Source organism: Nannobrachium achirus, assembly GCF_963921795.1.
Source record: "Nannobrachium achirus genome assembly, chromosome: 17".
NCBI lineage: Eukaryota > Metazoa > Chordata > Actinopteri > Myctophiformes > Myctophidae > Nannobrachium > Nannobrachium achirus.
Genome location: NC_137824.1, coordinates 16,131,801 through 16,157,045, shown reverse-complemented (window position 1 = coordinate 16,157,045; position 25,245 = coordinate 16,131,801). Strand labels below are relative to the sequence as shown.

Sequence of the window (25,245 nt, the reverse complement as noted above, 5' to 3'; positions counted from 1 at the left end):
CCAGAATCAGAGAGCAAGGATCATTAGTGTAAGTACGTTTTAGCGCTACGCCATTATGTCGTTAGGCGTTTAAATTAAGTCAATTACATCGTAAGTTTAATTATCCATTAATTACATCATATTGCATTAGACTAAAAAGCAGCACGGTTATGTCACGTAGCCTGAACGTCACACAAGCCCAGAGCCAACAGTACATGAAGCTATAAGTGTTAGAGAGGTCAACATGACATATATTATAGATACGTTTATATGAGCTCTAATGTGATCTGGCGTATGTGTTGTGTAACACAAAACAAAACAAAATTACGAGCAACAGCTCGGCAAAAGAAACCTGACAAATGAATTATTGATTGGGCGTGATACAGCAGGAAAATTAATGATTCATATTATCTTAGCGGTTTGGAGCCCTGGAGAAAGAAAGAACGAGTGGAGGAGACAATAACATACCCCTAAATCTTCACACTCTCGGTTCCGTAGACATTGTAGCCTTCCCTGTATGTGGCAAAGTTCTGGGTGTTGGTCGGGGGAGTCGGCTTAAAGTTCTGGGCAGTCTTTGCCAATTTCAGGCGTTTGGTTTCTTGCCGTGACTTATAACAGAACTCTATCAGGGCCACCATCATGGCGAGCCCCAGCCCTCCGACCAGAATATAGAAGACCCCAGCCACATTGCTTAGGCTGAGTGCACTTGTCTTGTCCTGGAGGGGAAGGTTAAGATCACACAGTTAGAGCTCCGCAGTGGAGGACAGAATACAGAATCACAACAAGCACAGTCCTAAGAACACCTCAAGATGATCCCTTACATGTCTAAGACTATAAATCTACAAACACTACGGTTTAAACTCTCCATGTCTTTACACTAGCACTACCAGTGGTAGACTATTATTAGTATAAAAGGGCTATAAGCAACAAAAGGTTGAAGAAGTAATGGGGTTCTAAGGTTGACTCTCGTAATCTATGAAGTGGAGCAGGTTTTTCCTCTGGTTGTCGAGAAAAGTTCGAGGACCTTTCCGACTCCCAGAGTTCAAACCATGAACCTCCGCCGGGGGAAGAGAACGAGCCAACTCTTATTTTCGATCTGTTGGTGAATGTAGAGGAGCTTTCCCTGCTTTTCTGAGTTTTCTGCCTGCTCTTGACCATGTTAGGAAGCTGGTCAGTATCGCGTAGGTCGCCCTGTCGCGACATGTACGTATAACTGCCATAGCAACTATGTCATACAGTACAGTCAAATTGCGGTTAATTACTACATGGATGGAAGTAGTTCCATTAAAAGAAGAAAAAAAAGCAGGTTTTAAGAACTGCAATCGAAACCATTTTGCTGCTGCTTACCTACCAAGCCATTAACAATTTGTTCATGAGAGTTTTACTATTTGCAGTTTTAACCCTATGAGCGTGAACATCGTCAGACATAAAGTGTTCATTTGACGATGCTGATCTGTTGTGCGTCGTCGGTGGCCTTGGCTAAATCTCAGAGGGTTAAATTGTTGGTTTATTACATTCCTCAACTTCTTGTGATGTTCAAACAGCGCCTCTCTGTTTCAAGCTACAGTGGTGGAAAGTACTGTAACTAAGTACATTTTAGTACTTATGCACAGAGGTAATTTCAACATTTCTTGAGTATTTACATGTTTCAATACTTTATATTTCTACTACTTTCCACTCTCAGAGGCACATTTTTTAATTACTTTTTTTTATCCCAATACAATTATTTGAAGTTACTTTGTAGATTTACAAAACATACTGTACATTGACCAATTAAGCCCTATTGTATACTTAATCTATTGGTAAATAGCTGATATACGTGCGCACCGCAATGAGTTAATTGAGAATCTTTTGTGTGTGAAATTTGGGACTCTACATAATGAGTGCCTTTTTGTTAAAAGCTCTTCCACCACTGTTCAGCTTATCCGAGGACCCCCCCGCGGTGATCTTACAACTATCGAGAGGCGCCGTTTGTTCTTCACGTCACAGGAGGCTAAAGAATCTAATAGACGCGTCTCTATGCAAACTAGTAAGGACACAAATAAATCAAATTTTAATTAAAGGTTTGGTAAATAGAAACAGCAGCATAATGGTTAAAGTGTCATGAATGTCAAGAGTGAAAATGAGGGTAAAAAATTAAACAGCACTTTATAAACTAACTGTTGAGGTCAAAGACTAGTAATAACGGTCCATATCTTTTTAGGCACTTTTTCATTTTCCCCAAAGCGATTACCATTAAACTTATGGGACAAAAAATGAGTTCCTCTTTTTAATATTTAATCAAAAAGTGTCCAATTTCCATGGCCACAAAAGCAAAAAATAATAACAAAAATATCTACTCCATTCGAATAAGAATTTGGGAAAACAGTGCCATGACTTAATGCCACATCAAATTACAGTCTGTGGCAGAACACAAAAAAACTCAAATACTAACAAAAGATTAAAGGGATATTTCACTTTCAAAAAAACTTTTTTCGATAAAAAATGTTATCGTCTAATCAGGCCTTTATGAACACCCTGAACAGTTTTTAATTTTCTTGATTCAATATTTAGATATTTGATTTAAATGTTACCAAGCCCTCCTCCTCCAGGGCTTCTGTCCATACACACCCATTGTAACTTCAAACTCCATTTTAACCATGATAGATTCATTAAAAACACCCATTATTTTTTTTCTGGTGACTCATACTACCTTCCGAATACGTGGGCAGGCCGTATTTTTTGATAACTTTTTTCATCTATTTTTAATAATTCTTTATTGTATTTTTTTCCATTTTCCCAAAGAATTATTAAAAATAAATGAAAAAAGTTATTGAAAAAAAAACAGCCTGCTCTCACATGAGGGTAGTATGAGCCAGCAGAACAAATAATGGGTGTTTTTAATGAATCTATCATGGTTAAAATGGAGTTTGAAGTTACAATGGGTGTGTGTGGGGAGAGGCCCTGGGCCTGGAGGGCCTGATAACATTTACATTAAATATCTAAATATTGAATCAAGCTAATTTAAAAAAAAACTATTCAGGGTGTTCATAAAAGCCTGATTAGGCGATAAAATGACCAAAAGTTTTTTTTTTCTGAAAGTGAAATATCTCTTAAAATTAAAATAAAAAATATTTATCACAAAACAAAAAACGTACACTAATAGATGTGAGATAAAGCCTGGTCTTTGCATATGAACAGTAAGGTCAAAATGCAGTTTGTTTGGAATCAGTACAAAAGACCTGCAGCAGACTGACCTTACTTCCAGAGTCCTTGGTTCCACATTCACCCTTATCGTACCACCATTTGTTTTTCAGCTTGTCTAAGATGCCTTGTTCACTGAGTTTCAATACTGCAAGGTTTACAGGAGTTCTTCACGTAGGGAAATAACATAAATAACATTATATTATGTTATTTTATGTTATTCAAACTTTTTTTTTTAAATGACTAAACATACTTTAACAAAAAGCGATAAGGCAGGGATCCTGGCTGTGTTGGCAACATTGACAGAAAAAGCAGGCATTTTTCCTAAGCTGTTACCTTTCATGGAGAAAAAGCCCTAGACTAAAAAGCCAGGACCTGCCCGTATCGCTTTGAGTAATCGGCAGGCGCTGTTTTGCAGGGTGACAAGGCAGGTACCGACGGGTACGATCTGCGAGTCTATAAATAGAAACAATGGGCCAAGGGCGTATTGGTTTTTTGGGGGGGTGGCACGTACTAACTAGACTTAGAGCCACTCTCTGAGCAGAATTTAATTCAACAAGTTCAATCCAACAGGAACCTTCTCTTTAACAGAAATACATAGAATTTGCAGTCAAACATTAAACTGTTTCTATCTTTGCATGTCACTAACCTTTAAGACTCTTAATAATTTTGCTTGATCCAACCACAACCATAGTTATCATACCCAGACATCTATGCCACACAACAAATCCTGAGGCAGCATATCCAGCCATATCACCAAGAAAATTCTATTTCCCAATTACACGAGAGATTAGTGTCAAACAGCCCGTGTCACAACCAAACTCTTGCTTTCCAACTAAACCCGAGAAGAGAAATAATATCAAATGCCGCTCCATCTACATCATTTCCAACATTTTAACACCACCGTTACCGGACATAGAAGTGATACCGTGAGGTATAAACGTGACGTCGAACACACCATTTAACAACAAACATTAAACGCAGCCTTGCATTCGTTTAGCGACAGGGGGGGGGGGAAACAATATCGTCGAGAGAACACGGGTAATAACAGTAAAGATGGTGTTCACTTTGCTCATAAACCAGCTTCGTGGACCGCTGGCTCGGATCAATCCCAGAGGTGTTGCTGCTCTCTAAAAATAGAAAGCAAACCAACGAACGAAGGCAAAAAGAAAACAGTCCATCGATAAACGAGTGACCCGGCTGCTACCGGTGAACAATGTCCCCCAAGGGGGAGCGGGCTGCGATGCATTATCCCATTTAGGCCTAGAATTATTGAATGCTTTAACCAGTGAAAACTAGCAGATATACAAGCTCACAGCGCGGCACCGAGTGCCGCGCTGCGAGCTTGTAGATCTGCTATTTTTGAAAAAGTCGTGAAAATGTGTGCAAATCTTTGAATATATTGTATTTTTAAAGTGAACATTTGTAACTCAAATTTTGCTTCTGGGTGGTCCCTGGAACTAAATATTTTGAGATAGGGGTCCGTGGCCAAATAAATATCATTTTGGGGGTCCTTCACATGAAAAGGTTTGAGAACCACTGACATAGTAGTCTCTCAAGAACAGACTAACTGAGCTCCATTTAAGTGAAAAGGACCTTTTCTTTGACGATGGCTGGCCAGATTGCTGACATAGAAACATAGGGTTTTTCCAAAAAAAAAAACCTTAGAAGGATTCAAAAGACACTTACAGAATCGGGTCAAAATTCGAATTTTCACGATTTTTCAAAAATAGCAGATGTACAAGCTCGCAGCGCGGCACTCGGTGCCACGCTGTGAGCTTGTATATCTGCTATTTTTCAATAGTTAAAGCATAAAATAATGATACACAATGATGTGTACCCGTTCTAAACGCATTATGCACCGAAGAGAAGATTACACCACTGTATATCCCTCATAGCCAAACGCTTAGCAGCAGACTGCCAGGCCGGGACCATTGTGTTGGCTCAGGGAAGACATTGATTAACAATGCAATTACCCTGTAACATGCTCTGTGTCTGAAACTCAATCTACACTGCAGCATGTTACGCCTGAGGGCAAGAGAAAAGACCTGTGTGTGTGTGTGTGTGAGAGAGAGAGGGGGGTGGGTGGGTGGGGGTGCGTGTGCGTGTGCGTGTGCGTGTGTGTGTGTGTGTGTGCGCGCGCGCGCGCGCTAGCCTTACATATAGTTGTGGGGGGAGAGCAAAATGTCTGCACAAGTATAGTAGACTTTGAGAAATAAAAAAGTGTCCTGGTCTTGACAAGAAAAAAAACTAACAATTGTTTTTATGGTTGTGGGGCTTACAATTGGAAAAAGATTCAGGTTGGATTTAGTGTTAGGATTAAAGGGCCACTTCACCTCTGCAACAACCCGATCTTATTTTATTGTCGTTTGGGACACGATCAACAGTTATTTTTTGTGTTCAATCTGTTTTTTGAGATATTTTAGTATTTCAGCATGTACTAGTGATGTGTTTTGCATCGTATGATGCAAAACGCATCACTGATGATGCAAAATGCATCACTAGTCATGCTGAAATACTAAAATATATAAAAACACAGACTGAACACAAAAAATAACTCAGGATTGTGTTGATCGTGTCCCAAACAACAATAAAATAGGATTGGGTTGTCGCAGAGGTGAAGTGGCCCTTTAAGCATTTAGAGGTAATGTTTAGAAATTGCGTGCCGGTGTCATGACTGATATACAAGCGTCATGGAGCGACAGCGTTGTGCGCTTCTTCAGGGTCTAGGGCAGTGGTTCTCAACCTTTTCAGGCCGAATAATCATATTTTAACTGCCACCTTATGAGCACTAAGAGTTGAGTAATTACATTTTGTATAACACGGTTCTATTGTGAAAATAGCCAATCTACATGGTCACAACACCTCACAACGATATTTTCACAATTTCTGTTTGACAATTTAAACAATTGAGGACCCCCCTGGGGGTCCCGACCCACAGGTTGAGAACCAATGATCTAGGGAGTGGTCTTCAGGGTTAAAAATGCCAAAACATTGTAAAAATTCATTGAAGTGCCGTCCTAAAATGCCTTTGTCCTCACAAGCATACTAATACAAACATGTGCTCCGCGTGTGTGTGTGTGTGTGTGTGTGTGTGTGTGCGCGCACGCGCTGTGCTCGTGTCTATGTGTGTGCACTTGTGTGTGCCTCCTGGTGTGTGTGTGTGGGGTACATGTATCAGTAAGCAGGGAGGGGAGGGGAGGAGAGAGGAGAGCCCAGGTAATGTGCTGTTGAACCCAATGCCTCCAGGCTGCTTTGTTGCTCCCATAAGCCAGGCCTTCTCCTCCACAAGCCCTGGTGAGCCGCAGCCAAGCCAGGCAACACACAGAGAGTAGATCAGTGGCTCCCAACCCTTTTCTGGATCAGGGGCACACTTTGAAATCTTGAAAGCGCTTCGAGGCCCATAAGCTGACCACTCAAAAGGACAACTTCAGGCGTTTTCAACCTATCTTCATATAATTGGTCCTCATGATGATATAATACGGTATCATTTTTGTATACTTTTTTGTCTGTGTGTCTCGGAGGAGGGCTGTGGACAGTTCAGAAACCTGCATGCCCTCCAGTGACGATGGGGAATCCAAGCTAATTCTAATTCAAGCGAAACTGCAGGCTTTCTATTCCTGAAAAGTTAGCAGGCTATAATACTGTGTTTCTCAAACTTTCTACCCTTAACTCTGGCTGTGAACAAATAGAACCAAATATTTGGTTCCATTTGTACACTGTCAGAGTTACAGACATGTATGGGTCAATTTAGACCCCCATAAAGGAACGCACAAAGTCCCTGGAATCCACTTTGAGAATCACTGCTATAATAGAAGCAACTGTTCTCGCATTAAAGGAGTAGTTCACCCCCAAAATGACTTTTTTTCTATTTATTACTCATGCCATGGAGAGTAGAGTTAAATAATATTTTTAGTTTTTTGTCTCATTCCTAAGACAAAAATGTGATAACAATAAATGTACCCGTTTCGAAACGGGTCCCCATCCGGAATCAATGGGGGTACATTTACTCGAATAACATTTTTGTCTTAGGAATGTGACAAAAACCAAAAAATATTATTGAACTCTACTCTCCATGGCGTGACTAATCAATAGAAAAAAAGTCATTTTGGGGGTGAACTACTCCTTTAATACAAATACATATATGTAATAATATGTCATTGGTAGGCAGGTTTTGGAAGTGTCCACAGCCCTACTAGACTGGTCTCTGTCGAGGTGCCAACTTGCGTCTTGTGCTTCGTGGCCATGTATAGCCATGTATGGCTATGTATGGCCAGCAGAGCATGCCCTGTTATTTATATCAGGTCGCACTTGTTGATGGTGACGTCACCAGGGATGCTGGTCCCTGATTGGCTACGTGTATTTGATACCCAGTATTTGATACACAGACACACAGGACGCCACAGAATCACAGGACGCAGTACTTGCGCACTCTCCTGGTGCAAGTAACAAGCCAGTAGAAACAAAAGACAGCGTCATTTTATCATGAGCATTAGTGAGTACCGATTGAAGACATGTTGAAAATGGGTGAAGTTCTCCTTTAACATGGTAGCCGAACAGCTTCCGTGTTAAAGGTACAGCGATTTTCTTTTGTTAAAATAAGCGTCAAATAGCTCTATACTGTGAGAGTAATCAATGCTATAGAATAGAGTGTTTGTTCAGTAACGGGTCTCCTCGCCTCTCCAGCTCTTTAGTAAACAAAAAATGCATTTTCAGGGATACAAGTTTCATCTAGAGTCTAGATTTGAACTGCTATGCCTGAAATCCCGGTCTGAGTTCTCTCTGTCTAGATTTTAGATACAGCATAGACAAGTGAAATTGGAAGTAATGACACAAAGAGTGCCAAGGACCTCTGACGTAACCAAGACCGTGAAAGGCCTTATTCGGGATGTTTCTGTTGGCAGGATGTTCTAACTGTACCTGCGCCGTGCTACAGTACATCTCAAATGGGACTACTGTACTTGTGATGTTGTTCATTGTGACTAATAAAATATTCAAGGAAGTGACAAGACAAAATTGGAACTGGAACATTTAAGCTGCTAAAGCGGTACCTGAAAATGTTTTTATCTGTTTAATTAACTCATTGACTGCCAAGGCCCGAGTTTCCCGAGTTATTACAGTAGTCCCAGGCTGCCACAGCCCGAGTTTCCCGAGTTGGAAGCCATTTTGATTTTTTTTTTTATTTTTTTTCCAAACATTTTTTTTATAAAAAAAATTCTAAAAATGCCTCAAATGTATTAGGCATGATCGCAATTGCGAAATTGCATGTTTAGCCCCATAACAAACACACCTTTCAAAATGTCAAACATGGCTGTTTTGTCTGACTTTGAAGGCTTGTATCTCATGAATGCCTGAACGGATTTCCAAGCGGATTTTTTTGTTTGAAAGCTGTTAAAAAGTACTACACATATGGTGCATGATCTAGGCATGGGCGTGCACGATCCGTGCACTAAAAATTGATCCGTGCACTAGAAATTTAGGAAGGTGGCAGTGTTTGTTTTGTCTGACTTTGAAGGCTTCTATCTCATGAATGCCTGAACGGATTTCCAAGCGGATCTTTTTGTTTGAAAGCTGTTAAAAAGTACTACACATATGGTGCATATATGGTGCATGGGCGTGCACGATCCGTGCACTAAAAATGTATCCGTGCACTAGAAATCTAGGAACGTGGCATCCTGGTACTTGGCGGCCATCTTGAAAAGGGCATTCAATGAGTTAAGAGCTAGAGATAAAGGGAGATAACAAACACCCTATAGCAATGATTACTGTCACAATATGGAGCTTTTCCATCTTAACAAAAAAAAAGTTTTGTTTTAACCAAAAATATCACTTACCTAAGTGGTCAGATGGGTGGGCCACGTATATTTTCAAAGCAGGATTATTTGAATCATCAATCAATAGATGTGTTCCGGCTTGGATCAACGCAACAAATTTTAATGATAATTTAATATTATCGTTAAAATCCTAAGATCTTTTGCCAGTTATTATGGGTCCTCCCGGCCCACAGGTTGGTAGTGGTTGGATTAGGGCAGGGGTTCTCAACCTTTTCAGGCCACAACCCCCCAAATACTCATATTTTAACTGGGGACCCCCCCCATCCCGAGGAGCACTAAGAGTTGAGGCATTACATTTTGTATAACACGGTTCTATTGTGAAAATAGCAGATCTCACGAGGCGTTGTGAGCATGTAGATCTGCTATTTCCACAATTTCTGTCTAATATTTGACATTTTGGCCAATGTATCATTTGTCATTTTAGAGGTAAATTATAAAGTCCTTAAATTGTCAATTTAGAAATGTGCAGATACCCTCTCTATACACTTAAACTTTATGTTGGTTTGTTTACTGTTGAGTGAGAAAGTTAATCATCTGGGGACCCCCCAAAATAATGTGGGGACCCCCCTGGGGGTCCCGACCCACAGGTTGAGAACCACTGGAGTAGGGTACATACCTGTGCACAACAAGACACAGTCACTGATTGCAGCACAAGAGAGATGCTTTCATACTCCTCCCTTACATACATACCCTCAGCACCCCAAGGAAGGAGGCTTTCTGAAGCTCTGCGCTTAGTGACTACAGTAGAACATACGGCAATGTTAGCAACGCAATACATTGGACAAAACCTATTTCCATAGACCACCGTTTCTCAACGTCGGCTCAGGGGTCCAAACGGACCCCTTATGAGTCTGTAACTCTGAGAGTCCATTTGTGGACCAGTGATGCCAAGGTTACTCACAGATCTATTTGATTCAATTTGTACACTCTGATTTAAATTAACACTGAGGATTGGGGTACCAGAGATAAGAAATAAATACATAAAAAAGGTATCATGGCCTAATGTTGGGTCTTTGAGTCCAAATGGGGCTCCTTGAACTGAAAAAGGTTGAAAATCCCTTAACTAAACCCTACTGGAAACCCAATTCTTGACTATAGCTCCTTTAACTCAAGAGTGTACAATCTCAGAGTTTACAGACCATCGTAATTGGGTCCATTTGGACCGCTGGTGGTGCCCCAGACCACACGTTGAGAACCAGTGCCACACATAGGCCGACATACAGACCAGCCTGCAGCCATTGATGCCATGTTAAAACAATGACGCAGCGGACATGGACAACGCATCGCAGTCCAGCATTACTTCATGCCAAATCATCTGAAGCGCTGCACACAACGCCACACGACACATGCAATATAGCCTATATTCCCGCAGCGCCATTGCAAGCTAATCCGTAATCAAGCCAATTAGCTGGGCTCAAATCAAATCAAAAGCATGCGTCCCCGGCAGCGCCCCGGAGGGTCACTTTGTCCATGGAATCTGACCTGAATGTTAAAGAATGTTGTACGCCGTTAGCTTGCGCAATATGTCACTTGTTGCGTAGCGGCATGATGACGCGGAGTGAGGCGCCATTATCTTCCATAATGGGCACGTCGTTGGTCATTGGACCAGAGACACAGAGAGTTCTAATGGTCGTTAAAGGACCATACAGTAGGCCATTACGCATGACTGCTAAAAAGAAGCATTAAATGATGAGTGTGTGAGAGAGATAGAGAAAGAGAGAGAAAATACACTTCATACAGTATGCACAGGATATAGAATGTACATCAGCGTTTCTCACTGTGTGGCCCGGGGCCCACCGGGGGTCCAAATGGACACTTATGGGTCTGTAGAACTCTGAGAAGGTACAAATGGAACCAAAATCGACCCGTATGTTCTCAGAGTTAAAGGAGTAGTTCACCCTCAAAATGACTTTTTTTCTATCGTTTACTCACCCTATGGAGACTTGAGTTCAATAATATTTAGTTTTTGTCAGAATTCCTAAGACAATGATTTGAGAAGAATCTTTCTAGGCCCATTGTTTCCGGATGCATTTGGGTCTCCATCCGGAATCAATGGGGGTACATTTATTATAATCAAATTATTGGCTTAGGAATGCGACAAAAACAAAATTTTTTTTTTTTAAACTCAAGTCTCCAAAGGGTGAGTAATCGATAGAAAAAAAGTCATTTTGGGGGTGAACTACTCCTTTAAATATACAGTGTAGATTATAAAGCGTCCCATAGAGTAAGAAAAGAAAAAATAAATGGGGGGGGACTAATGCATATCAACCCAGGTGGTCCTTGAAAAGAAAAGGCTTGAGAATGGCTGAAGTACGTAATATATGAACATTTCAAACGTGACCAGAGTCAGCATGTCGCAGCGTATGAGCCATTACCTCCGTCAAGAGTTCCAAACTCCACTCTGTGTGTTAATTAGAATTCTCACGTTTGCCTGCAAAATGCTTAGTCCCCTCAAGACTCCGCTGTTCGCCTCGCATCCCTATGGGCCTCAGCTGAGCAGCCATTTTGAGGCTTCGGTCATTTGGAAGTAAATAATCCAGCATTTTCTGGCCTTGTTTAAGAGCCCACACGGCTTTCTCCTCCACTGCCTGCCAGTGTCATGGATGCATGGATACGGGGAGTAGCAATAAGTATATTATGATTAGTTTAGTAACTTACTTATTGCTAATTCCATGACTTTTCACTAGTGCCGTTATGATAAAAACAAGAGTTCAGCTTCTCTAGGAAAGGGGCTGGAAATGATCGCATCCATTTCAATGGCATGCTTTTATACTGTAAATACATCGCCGACAATTGAATTTGGCACGTTCCGTAGACGTCTTCATACTAGCTAGACAAAATCTATCTAGTGTCACAAGGTTAGCTGCCCTACATATGCATAAGGCCGAACAAATTCAAAATTCTTCCTTTCACAACTGCAGGGCAGCCTAAAGTCACTCAACTCAACTCTAACATGGAACATTTACATCTGCGTCAAGCAAAGGAAGCAACAATAACTATATCTCTATCTATCGTAATTCTTAGTTGCTTCAAATACGCTGCATATCAGTGGTTCTCAAAAGACCTCCAGAGAACCTCAGACCCTAACAAATCGTAACTCCGCGAGCATACAAATGGAACCAAATGGACCCTTACGGGTCCATTTGGTTCCATTTGTATGCTCTCAGAGTTATGGGGGTCATTGCAATTAAAATCTTTGAGAATCACTGCTGTATCTCAACAAAGCGCTGCGTTTCTGAATAGCCTGTATACTGTAGATATTTCTGTTTGTCAAGAAGATGTTCCTTGGTTTGATGTGAATTGTTAAATAGCCTGGCCAGACCGTCAGGTTATAATTCAACAATGCAGCCCGTAGGGGCTAGTGGACAGTTGGTTTGGTTTTGGTTGGGTGGGTTTTCGGTTTGGTTTGGGTCGAGTTGGTTTTTTCGGTTGGGTCGTTGCAACAGCCTTGCCGATTACTCTGACACTATGGTACCCGATTGTGGTGACATCATCGGGGCTGACCTTGGAGTCACCTCCCCCGCTGCCGCACTCTCCCTTGTCGTACCACCATTTGTTTTTCAATTTGTCCAAGAGGCCTTGCTCATTCAGTTTTAAAACTGCCAGGTTAACAGCATTTCTTGAAACGATAAAACATAGCTTGTAAGTAAATGCACAGGTCCGTGAGAAATCTAATGCATGGTAATAATAGTAATAATCAGCATCATCATGATAGCACTAATCATCAGAATGATAGGAAAAAAGACTTCAGAATGGTAGAGAGACTACCACCGGTGCAGGGGCTTAAACACGAGGGATGCCATCTGTTGTTAATCGTGTTAATCTAGGAAAAGGACAAATTGTTTAAGAATTTTAAGGAGTAATAGGAGAGGTTAAGAACTACAAAAAAGGCAAAGACTTGTGGTTAAATCTTGGAGAAGGTGGCATGGTAGGGTTACAGTAACAATCTGTTTAGAACTGAAGTGTGCGGGATTGGGACACTCGTCATTGAGAAGAGAGAGAGAGAAGTAACAACAACAACAAACATCATGCAATTAACGTTCGTCACAAGTGACAGAGCGGCTCTTAAAAGGCTAAATTGAAAAACCGCTGAACTGTTAAATTAAAAGTGACATCACAACATTCAGGTATAGAGAGACGGACGGCACACACAGGACAGACGGAGAAGAGATCAAAAGGAGGAGAGAGAAAAGCAAGACCATAAGAGAAAACAGGAGAAGTGGGATGATTGTTAGGCTCTGGCAATATTATAGAATATCGTCATTGTCGGGTGGAAACCTTGTATGTCCAAAACTGTTTGTTTTGTATTTACCATTTTAAGAATGATCTAAGCTAGTGAAAACAGCCCGATCTACAAGCACACAACGCCTCGCGGTGCGAGGCGTTGTGTGCTTGTAGATCGGCTGTTTTCACTACTTTCGTGCAACGGCCTTGTATGATGAAGCAGGGCTTTACTTCGCAAAACAATTTGCACATTTGAAACTTGGAGATACGAGGTTTCTGCCCGACAGTGACGATATGGATTTGACTTGACATAATCACAAGTCAACAACTCTCTCTCTCGCACACACGCGCGCGCACACACATACACACACACACACACACACACACACGTGCACCCAACATACATTAAAGGAGTAGTTCACCCCCAAAATGACCTTTTTTCTATCGATTAGTCACGCCATGGAGACTAGAGTCCAATAATATTTTTAGTTTTTTGTCCCATTCCTAAGACTAAAATGTGATAACAATAAATTTACCCCCATTCGTTCCGGATGGGGACCCGTTTCGAAACGGGTCCCCATCCGGAATCAATGGGGGTAAATTCACTCGAATCAAATTTTTGTCTCAGGAATGTGACAAAAAACAAAAAATATTATTGAACTCTACTCTCCATGGCATGAGTAATCAATAGAAAAAAAGTCATTTTGGGGGTGAACTACTCCTTTAACATGAATAATCATGAAACAACCATGGTATCCAAATGCATTTAAAACAACAAAAACAACAATACCGTTACCTACTGTGTCCATAACAACAAAAACAAGAGGAGGAAGAAGAAGAAGAATGACAACAGAAGGACATCAGGGTAGGTGGACTACTATAACAACATGGAGGTATATTGTTATATTATTCCACCCACCTTAATGCCGAGCCTTTGGGAGTTGCCACGCCGTAGCCCTTAGAGTCCAGGTTCCCTCCCACCTTCATGGTGTCGCAGGGCTTCCGCTGCTCGATGTACTCGTTCATGGTGGATTCGAGGAGGAAGGCGAACTTCCCCTTCGACTTTCGTACCCGGGCTACGCCATCGGGCGTGGTCTTAGCGAAGACCGAGGGCTCGGCCGATTTCATGTACGACCACATTTTCTCATACACCGCGATTTTGGATCGCTGTTTTGGAGAGGGGGGAGAGAGAGAGAGAAAGAAGAGAAGCAAGTTTAGGAATCACAGCGTTTAGGTAAACCGAATGGACCTTGTGACGCTGTTCTTGTACTGCGTGGTCGTTTCGTTTCCATTAAGGAACGCAGCTTGAAATATTCATAGACACCTGGGAATGCGCTTGATGTCTTCGAATACTCCAGGAGAACGTTGCCGGTGGGCTCGTGTACTAGCAACCACCCGGGGATCACAAAGTACAAGACCTCACAAGACCCATTTCTCAAATCCATCCATGCATGAAGCAGTGCTAGCACCTGTGAAGCTTTTCCTCCATGTGGACTTGGCTTTTGTGCTGCCATCTTTTGCACCTTATGTCTGACCTCATGCTGCTTATTATGTTACGAGTAGATAAGCTGTATGTACCAGCCACGTGCACACATAGACATCAAACGTTTTTACTGGGGTGAAATAAATGCAAATGCCCTCTTTTCCATGCCATACCTGAAGGCAGCGTTCAAGAGAATGAATTGCCCTGTCCAAACTCTCCTGAACATGAATGCAGCATGACATGTTGAAAGAATTACCCTCTCTGTGTAGAAATCCATGCCGTTACGCCACATCTCCAGTATTCACTTGATTATGCTTAGTTCAGTGTGGTATCAAGCACCAAAAATAGACAACCTCCAAGTAAAGCTCAGCTTGGAAGTCTGCTATTTTCGATATTTTCACCAAAAGGCTCTTTTAGAAATGTCAGCCCCTGCCTCTACACGTCCCTATGTATGGTAGAAAGGCCTATCTTAGATCTTTTATTTTATTGTCTTGGCTCTCCCTCTCTTGTCTTGGCTCTCCCTCTCACTGTCCCTCACCTTTTTTTCTTTCTTTCCTGGGAAGCAAACAAAATGATGGAGCTTGCACAAAAAACTAATTCCATCCACTGATTTATAGTTTGTAAACTTGTGATGTGACAATGAAACTGATTCTGATTCAGCTGCTCTTAAAGTGGGGACAGGCGGGGGACCCCCAGGGATCCTGATGGGAGTTCCAGGGGGTCCCATATTCGAAAATAGCCGATCTACAAGGTCACAACATGTGGCGGTGCGACACGTTGAGAGCTTTTAGATATCTTTTTAAAACATTGAAAATAAATTGGAAAATGTTCACTTTCTTTTTAACATTCAAAGGACAACCTTGTTTTTTTTACAAGGGATCATATTTTGAGATTGTAATTAGAGAAAAGAAAAGATGAGTTCTAAAATGTTTTCATTTACAGCTTTTTATTGTTTTAGCGATTTTAATTATTTTGATTTCAGTGGGTGGGGGGCATGCGTGCAAATGGCTAAATATGTCTTTTTAGACACAATAAGCCAGCAATGTCTTTGTTACTATTTACACCAGCTCCCATAAGTCACTAATCTGCCCATGAAAGATTGCGGTGCATCTTGGGAATGGGCTTATTGTGTCTAAAAATACATATTTAGCCACAATCAATATCAAAATCGTTAAAATCACTAAAACGATAGAAAGAAGTAAATGAAAACATTCTAACACTCATCTTTTCTTTTCTCTATCTAAAATATGAACCCTTGTTGTAAAAAAACCTAAGTTGTCCTTTAAACAACAATAGGATCAAAATGGCACAAAATATCTCCAAATGGCGGTGCACGGCCAAACACATACTAATTTTGGGGGGTCCTTGACATGGAGAGGTTTAAGAACCACTGGCATCGACATCCAACGCGACTACAGCCCCAGGCTCACAGCCACCGCAGGTAAGCGGAGGAATCAGACCTCAACCCGCTCAGTAAGAGGGCTGAAGCGCTGCCGGGCATGCATAGCTAATCCTATGCAAATTGGACCAGGGCGGATAATTTGGCCTACAAACAACAAGCGATTTAGTGGGCTCGGCTGCAACTTTGAGGCATAATTATTTCCTGAAAAAAAGGCAGTGGTGCAAAGAAGAAAAAAAAAAAGAGGCTAAATGCTCTAAAACTGTGGATCAAAGCTAATGCAGGGAACTGTACAAAATCTTCACCCTCACAAAAGATGGAACTGGCAAAACCTCATGGATTCTTTTGTGTGGAGCGCACACAAAAATAACAAATAAGAACAAATAATAGGACAGAAAATCCATCGGTGACAAAGTACAGTATGTGTGGGAAGCCTAGGGAGCGCATTGAGCGACACAAATATTACAGTAGCTTTTGAAATAATGGTGGCGTCTGCTCTAGCCCAATTACTTCTAAATATAATTATAAATAAGCATTGAAATTATATTTACTTTTTAATTTCAGCTTGCCAGACAGTGATATCTAAAAAAGTATATACTGTATATGTATGTATTTAATTAACCATTGAGCCTCAAAGCAACATGTAACAAAACGTCTGGAACAGTGTGGAGGAAAAAAAAAGGGGAAAATAAATCCAATTAAGGTTCCATAATGATTTTCTGAGGTTAATTGTTTACAAATTCACGGTACATTTCAAAATGATCACGATCAGTGGAATGGAGGTCTGATGCGAGGGGAAAAATCAATTTGTTTGCTCGCGTCGTTGCAACGCAAAGACGCAGAGCCCTGCGTTTATAGTCGTCTAACGCTGACGCACGTTTTTACTAAATTATTATTACAACCATTTGCTTCGGCAATATGGTGCATTTGGCCTTGATGGAATATCTCAGATTTATGACTCAGGCAAACAAAGTGAGCAGAGAAAAAACATGAGCCATGCAGAGACAAGGCAGCACGCTGAGCGGAGTAACGCCTGATCTACAATAGCCGATCTACAAGCTCTACAGGGTTTCGTAGCAATATGTAGCAGAAATGTGCAGAAATGCAGAAATAATATCAGGCATTAAATCAATGTCAAACTTTAAAGCATGTTCAAATTGTGTATACTTTACCGTATTTCAAACAATTTTCAAAGCATACATTTATTATTATTATTTTTCTTTTATATTTTGGAAAATGCCAATTTAAAGGGGAATTCCAGATTACTTTTTTTTTTTTTTTTTTTACCTTAATCTGATGTAATAATCCCAGAAAGAGTCGTACAGGCTTTTTATTTTTATTTTTTTATCCGATTCCATGGCAGCTTTGACCGTGAGCGGTGGGATCAATCAGTAAATTGCTTATTTGTATAGCCTCTTTTAGATATCTGTTCTTCATAATGACTAAATGCTGTCCACAGTGTTTGTACTTCCTGAAGTCTTGCAAAACGGTCAAGTCCCCTTTGACCCTAGTCCACTACGGCGGCTCATTTGGGACAAAAATACTGTGGAGAGTATTAAGGCATTATGAACAACATCTACAAAAAAAGGTTTTTGGAGTGATGCAAATAAGCGATTTACCGATCGACCCCATCTCTCGCGGTCGGAGCTTCGGCAGACTCGGGATATAAAAAAAATCTTAACATTTGTGACGCAAAAATCTTCCAGGGACGTGATAACTGGTTACCATGGTAACCGATAGCCCCCACGCAGCGGTGGCCGCTAGTGAGCAAAAAAACTCAATTTCCCATGATGCCTCGGGAAAGCCGCTTCGGCTGACTTCCTTTTCCTCATTGCATTGTGTGCAAACTGGCTGCACAAACATGGATTTATCTCCACTTCTTTTCCCACATGGCTTGTTTGGTGGTCAAAACGGCTTGTTTTATATGGACCATAGCTTGCACACAGATCATCGCGGCTGTACTTTTTGTACAGCCGCGTGAAAGACAAGACTTTGAACGGCCGTGAACGGGAGCTGCCGAGAATCAAGGAAAAACAATAGGAAAGATCCATGGCAGTTAATCTACATTAGTTATGGCAAAACTATGGCAGCAAAAGTGTAAGAAAATGGGTAGTCTGGAATTCTCCTTTAACAGTGATATACTGTATGCTTTCAAACGTTTTGGTTACCACTCCACTTTCTGGTGACCGGTGCACAACACCGGCACGCAACTACTGTACAGTATGTATAAAACATGCTTAAAGATGCACACATTAGCTGTTTCAGCAGAGCCTGCAAGTCAGTGGAATCTGGGTGAGTGTGGCACTACAGCAGGGCTACTCAACTTGAGATGGCTCAGGGGCCACTCAGCAAAATACCAAAAGTCCAAAGGGCCGCAAGCTAAAAATGACGGTCCTATTTTGGACGTTTACATTGATTTTGTAACACACTTCATGACAAGTCTAATAATTAAGGAAACGCACAGAAAACAGACACATTTCCATTTATATAAGCCAGGCCAAACCTCATTGAACCAAAAGATTGTCATGGATGGAATGATGAAATTGATGACATTTGAAATTTTTATCAAATTAGGCTTTATTCACGAAATGTTAAGTGAAAATTAACAGATCTGGTTCAATCTTTTTGTAACCCCCCCTGTGTCTGGGTATGCAAGGCTAGTGAACTTTGGCAATGTAAAGGTGTGTTTTCTCATGAGTCATGCCACTAACACTCCTTTTCATTAATAGGACAATTTAAAATAAATAAACGTTTATACTTATTATTCAATCACTCAAACCCCAGCATCCCTATTCTTGGGGGACATTTACAAAAAATAGCCGATCTACAAGCTCACCACAAGATGCATTGTGAGCTTGTAGATCGGCTATTTTTGGTGAAGAGAGTTATTGTATGGAAAAATAACTCAAGTACAGTTCAACTCAGCCTCAGATGCACTGTACTTGTAAAACAGTTTGATGCTTTGAGCTTTGTAAAACACAGCAGCTCGTTGGAGGAGATTTGTGGTAATAAGCATAGTTCCTTGGCTGCTGCGCGATCTGTTCATGCTTGCACTGTCTGTCGTTGCTGACTGGCGGAGTCGTGGAGGCAGAGACAAGCAGCGGAGGCAGAGACAAGCACAGACAAGGTCTACGTCTTCATTAGCCTGAAACATGACGATCGCGACCGTTCATATATCGCACGACCGTCATGCGTCTCCACTCCAGTGAGCCCGACTGTGGTTGTCTGCTGCAAAATCTCCGCAGATTTGTCTGTCTCGTTGTACTAGCTCTAGTGTAGCCGCCTGCATCTCCGCACTGCTGTGCTCTATGCATTGACTACATTCGCTTCCTGACTCTTATCCCTACCTACGGAGTGCACGGAGGCTCAAACATCACCGCGTTTTGCGTTACGCGTTAGAAAAATCATATTTTTATTGGCATGATCATGACGGGCCGCACAGACATGCGGAAAGGGCCGCATGCGGCCCGCGGGCCGCGGGTTGAGTAGCACTGCACTACAGTATCTATAATAAGCAACAATTAAATTATTCAACGCCACTGGATTTATTTTTGCATCCAGACACACTCTCTCACACACTCAACAAAACCCAGGGTCTCTGTTCGCAGACCCGTACTGTACATCTGTTGTAGTACTGTAGTATTTCTGTGCTGTGTGCATGTTACAGTAGTATTCATGTAATGTGTGTACTGTAGTTCCTTAAATAGTACTGTCACTGCTGTTGAACTTACTGGCTCACCTCACCGGGAGGAAGTAGCAAGACTGTCCTACTCCTCCCGTTCAACACTCCCTTTAAGTTCAATTTCAAAGTACTTTCTTTTCCTTTCGTAACTTAGTTTGTGCAGTGGTTGTGCAGTGGTTTTATCTTTTTCATACTTCTCTGTAACTCTGTAAATAACCTTATACTGCTGTGCTGCCTCTGGGCAACTGATTTTCCCCCTTGGGAAGGTATCTATATATCTATCTATCAAAAACAAGACAACATACATTCACAATAGATAGATGGTCAGAGACTGTCAGGCGCTGCCCAAGCTTGTAGGAATCGTTGGGTGTTGGTTTAGACACTCGGCCAAACCAGAGGCATTGCGGTGCATTTGGCGGTGGCCAGGTACTTTCCGTGCACCAAGCTACCCAAGCGGCCAACACAGTTTTGACTACAATATATGACCACTGGGATGTTTGGAAGATAAGAAGAAAAAAACTATTCACTGAAAGGAGGGAATCAGTCTGGAATCCAGGCTAATTCTGGACAGCATATCAAGAGTCTTGAATTCAACAGTGCGGCTCAAAATGTCTACCTAACATGACCCTGCATATCATAAACATACAGAGACAGACAGACAGACGAAGAGCATGTGGATGCGCTATGAGAGCCAGACACACAGTGACATTAATCTCCATGGCTCTTACATGTTCCACGCCTCACGACGCCAAATCAATGTCTGCAAATTGATAAACAATCCATTTGCAAAGCGGCAAATCTTCCCCGTGACACATCGGTATTAATAAACAAAGACATTAACCTTGACTTAACTGAGGCGCATTGTTGCCTTTATGTATTCCAATAATGTTTTGTTTGCTGTGCGTTCGTCACAGCGCATCAGGAGAGGGGTGAGGATGAGAGGAGACAGCTATATAACGCAAATTAAAAAGTCAAAATGATGAATGTCCCCTGCATAGATGAAGTTGGGGGGAGGGGCATTCTATTTCAATGCAAATACAACGCATCAGTGGTGGACAGTAAGTACATTTACTTGAGTACTGTAAATAGAGTACTGTAAATACAGTATATTTTGAGTATTTAAATGTTCTGTTTTGCAAGCACATGACTACAATTCTCATAGTATCATTTCAAATACAAATATTGTGATTTTGACTCTTCTTGGGACAAATATATGATGAATGAACCACTTAAGCCCTATTTCAAATATTGTGAAATTTGCCCACAATACATTGTTTGTGATATCCTATATTTGAATACAGCAATGTATCAATATTAAATGTGTACACAAGAGTATTTACTTGAGTATACTTTGTCCACCAAAGAGTCAGCCCTCTTTGGACGTGCAGTTTTTGTTGACAATCTTGTTTAAATGTGTTCAATTTGCCATGTGTCACACATCTTTTGAGGGGAGGACGCTAAGGTTTTGGAGGACAATTTCCCCAAAGAGCGGCGGTGCCTCATCTGCAAAGGCACAGCGGAGGAGGAAAGGCGAGCCAGCCAGGAGCGCCCGCCGCAACACGCCTCCTCTAAATGAGCACAAAGGAATGGATTCGGGGCCATTGATTAGCGGCGACAGAGTGTGCTGCCTCAGTGCTTTATGAAGTCAATTCATCAATATCAGCGCAGGGATGAGATGAGGGAAGAAAATAAGAAAAATAACCTAAATAAGCTGATTCCACTTGCGAGCTAAAGTCACCCGCAGAGACGCCCGCCGCTTCGCGAACAGCGAAGGAACACGGGGATGAATAGACAGGAAGATGGGTGGAAAGGCATCGGAAAGAAAACAAAACAAGAGGGGCATAATATGATGACACACAGGGGCGTCACAAGGGGGGGAAAAGTGGGACTGAGTTACTAGGGCCCAAGGTGGAGGGGCCTTAATTATGTTATACTTTAGCTATAGAAAAATAGCAGATATGCCATTTTTGAAAAGTCATGAAAACGTGTGCAAATCTTTGAATTGAATTGAATATTTTTAAGTGAACATTTGTAACTAAAAATTTGCTTCTGGGGGGTCCCTGGAACTAAATATTTTGAGATGGGGGTCCGTGGCCAAATACATATCATTGTGGGAGTCCTTCACAAGATTCACAAGATTTGAGCACCACTGACATACCGGTAGAAACATAGGTTTTTAAATATATATATGCTATTTTTCAATAGTTAAAAAGCACAAAATAACACGTAATAATGCGTTCCCAGTCTAAATGAAGAACATTCATGGGGGGCCCGCAGTGAATCCTTGTACCCAGGGCCCAGAATTTGGTGCGACACCCCTGATCACACGAGAGAGAGAGAGAGAGAGAGAGAGAGAGAGAGAGAGAGAGAGTAACACATAGAAGTCACCTCTGGTCTGCTTCAACATGTAATCATTCTCATTCCGTTGGATGGCGGTCATTTAAAATTCAATTAGGGAACGGTAACTGTGGCGCTCCATTGTCGGCCACGAAATGGAAATTTGTTGAGCAATTATATTAAACCACCACGAATCCATCTCGAGTATAGGCCTAGTCTAAGGCTCTTCTCCTTCAAAGTCAACGACCCTGTTCAGACGTGTGTTTCAATCTACGCAGCGCTTTGAGGTGTCGGCGTGTTAATTATTGAAGTAAGTGAAAGGAAAACAAGTTAAGAGACATGCAAGAGAGCCGTTTGGGAGATACGTCTAACTTCTTTTAAACTGTTACGCCATCTGTATAATATTATAATAGTAGGGGTGCGAATTTTCTATTGATTACTTTTTCAATTCATTGAACACTCGTTTTTTTACTTGTTTTTTTTTTTTATTGAAAATGTTTGCCTAACAAGCCCAACATAGGGATTGATTATTAATCAATTATTAACAAGTATTGATGAAAAAATATATATTGAAATTGATGTGTTTTCTCCCTGTATAGTAACATCTTCCCACCCCCTACACCCAACCTCAGATAGGGTTAGGTTTAGGAGCAGCTTAGGACGCAACTGCCGCAGCAAAGGAAACACAGCCACCTGTGCCGATCGTAAATCGATTAGTTCGACTAAATGTTGCACCCAGGGACGTGCTGGCCATTGGGAAAAGCGGGACAACTCCCGAACGGCCGGTTCATTCCCGGCTGGTCCAGGCCGGCCATTAGGAGAAAATAAAAAATAAAATGTCGGCCTTTGTTCCATTTTGGGGGCTGGGCGGCCAACAATGTAAATCGTCACTGTCGGGCAGAAACCTCGTATCTCCAAGTTTCAAATTTATAATTTTTTTCGCAAAGCAAAGCCCTGCTTCATCATACAAGGCTGTCGCACAAAAGTAGTGAAAACAGCAGATCTACAAGCACACAACGCCTCACGGTGCGAGGCGTTGTGTGCTTGTAGATCGGCTGTTTTCACTATTTTAAATCATTTTTAAAATGGTTTTGGACATACAAGGTTTCCACACGACAATGACCAAATATAACTCATGTAATTGGCCCATTGGCTTATCACTTGTCATGATCTGAAATGGCAAATCTTTGAGTAGCAGCAGCGCTATAGAGAGAGATTTCTCTCTATAGCACGCAATGAGGGCCTCTACAACTCTTTTTCCCGGGCTGAATCAGGGGCCCAGCACGTCCCCGTTTGCACCCCTACATAAGTGTTCTGCTTATAGCTAAACGCCTATACACATAATGGCGATCTGACCTTGTAGCCTACCCCTCTCCCACACGGGTTAGACATGGGTTGTATCACGTCTAAAAAAGCGTTCTTCCTGCAGTGGTCCAGTAGTAGTCCTTAAGGTGTGTTATTCCAGGCATGATGATCTAACCAGGCAGTTATTCTTGTCCCCAGCCAGACAGGTTAGTACAGACACAGACATATATTGAGTGAGGGCTTATGGTGGACTTGTAGAGAGATATTGTGCAATGCCATATATTAGGGATGTGCGCGTGTACACGGTTATCCGTGTACACGGTTTGAAAACCACTATTCGTTTTGAAAATACAATTCGATTATTCTATTAAATATATTTTTAATTATTGAGATATTAACTTTATTAAACATTTAAACTCTGCGCCCATATTACTGTCTTGTCTTAATAAAATGTTACTTTTTAACAAGCAAATTAAGCAATCCCTTGGTTGATTTGCGGAGCATGCCTGTCTGTGTCACAGTCTGAGTGACTGACTGTTGCGCGCTGCAGTGGTCGCGCTGACACGCAGCCACACACCAGGCAGGCTGTCCGCTGCGCAAGTAAATTAATGGCAATTAAGCGACGTGTATCTTAAACATACTAGATGTGAATCACTCGCCTGCACGCTGCATCTGTGATCCGGTCCATGAATTAATCCATATTTTGAGGTGAGAACAAGCCAAGGAGAATGCTTAATCATACATTGGCTGAGTATGGAATACCATTAGGCCTATGTAGCTAACTTTGAACAAAGCTGTTGCTCATTACTATAGCGACTCCAGTCAGACAGACATCAGCTGTCTAGCGACCCAGCTGAGACTGATGCGCTAATTATTACTGACCCAGATTCACGCAATGACGAAATTGATAAATTTGAGCAAGATTTCAATATTATATAACATTTTAAAATGCTTTTATATACTCTTGATACTTTTTTCAAACGAGGTTTGCCCTAATAGATCGAAGTGCTCAGTTTTGGCTATTTTCTGTGTGAAATTACAATTAAAAAAAAAAAAACAATTAATTTTAGATTAATCGTGTATTCGATTACAAAACGGTCGTGTACACGTCAGTGAAATTAGTCGCTAGGAACATCCCTACCATATATATTGACTCAAGCCTGTGTTTCTCTGCAGTGTGAAGGTGAAATGGTTAATATAAGGGGAAATGGTCTTTTGTGTGTTCTATTGCATGATGCAATGACTTGTATTTGAAGCAATACATTGTATTTTAGTCTGTTCTGTATTTGTATTACATTTTGTGATATCTTGTTTGTATTTGCCGGGGACTGAGGATGAAAAGTAGCATTCTTGAAAACTCCTTTTATATTCACATTATTTTCATAACGGTACTGTACAGTATTGGAACAACTAGTTCATTACTATACACAGTATCTCTCAAATAAACAAATACAAGTATTGAGTTGGACATGGGGAAAAGTAGAGAGGAACTGACCGAAGAGGGGAAAAGAGCGAGAGAACGAGAGAGAGCGTTGTGTGTGTGGGCGAGCGTCGGGGTTGTTTTCAACGATCGCCGTTAAATCAATCCTTTGAAGCCTTCCCATCGGAGGCGAGTCCATTTTTAAAGCCCTTGTTTGTTTCCAAAAGTCACCAATGTGCTCATTAAAACGTCCGAGAGAGGACATGTGATTAAAGTCCAATGTCGGACAGATTGCCCTCTCCATTCTAAATAGCCACTTAATCTGTATCGATTCTATAGTCATGCTGCCGCTTCCAGACCTCTGTCCACCGCTCTCTGAACTGCAACTGTCTGGTATCT

The 25,245-nt window shown here is 41.5% G+C and overlaps 1 protein-coding gene across 2 annotated transcripts in view; it reads right to left on the bottom strand.

Annotated features, from left to right (window-relative positions):
• Nucleotides 1-449: 449 nt before the first annotated feature.
• gria3b (glutamate receptor, ionotropic, AMPA 3b) overlaps nt 450-25,245 on the bottom strand; it is a gene marked incomplete at both ends in the record, with an annotated part of 253,229 nt that continues 228,433 nt past the window's right edge. Inside the window, 3 exons of one of the 2 annotated variants that reach the window (XM_080745968.1) lie at nt 450-695; nt 12,501-12,615; nt 14,140-14,387. In XM_080745968.1, coding sequence (XP_080602094.1) covers nt 450-695; nt 12,501-12,615; nt 14,140-14,387 — 609 coding nt within the window. Of the gene's footprint in view, nt 696-3,215; nt 3,331-12,500; nt 12,616-14,139; nt 14,388-25,245 lie in introns of both variants that reach the window. The other variant, XM_080745969.1, reaches the window with a different exon arrangement.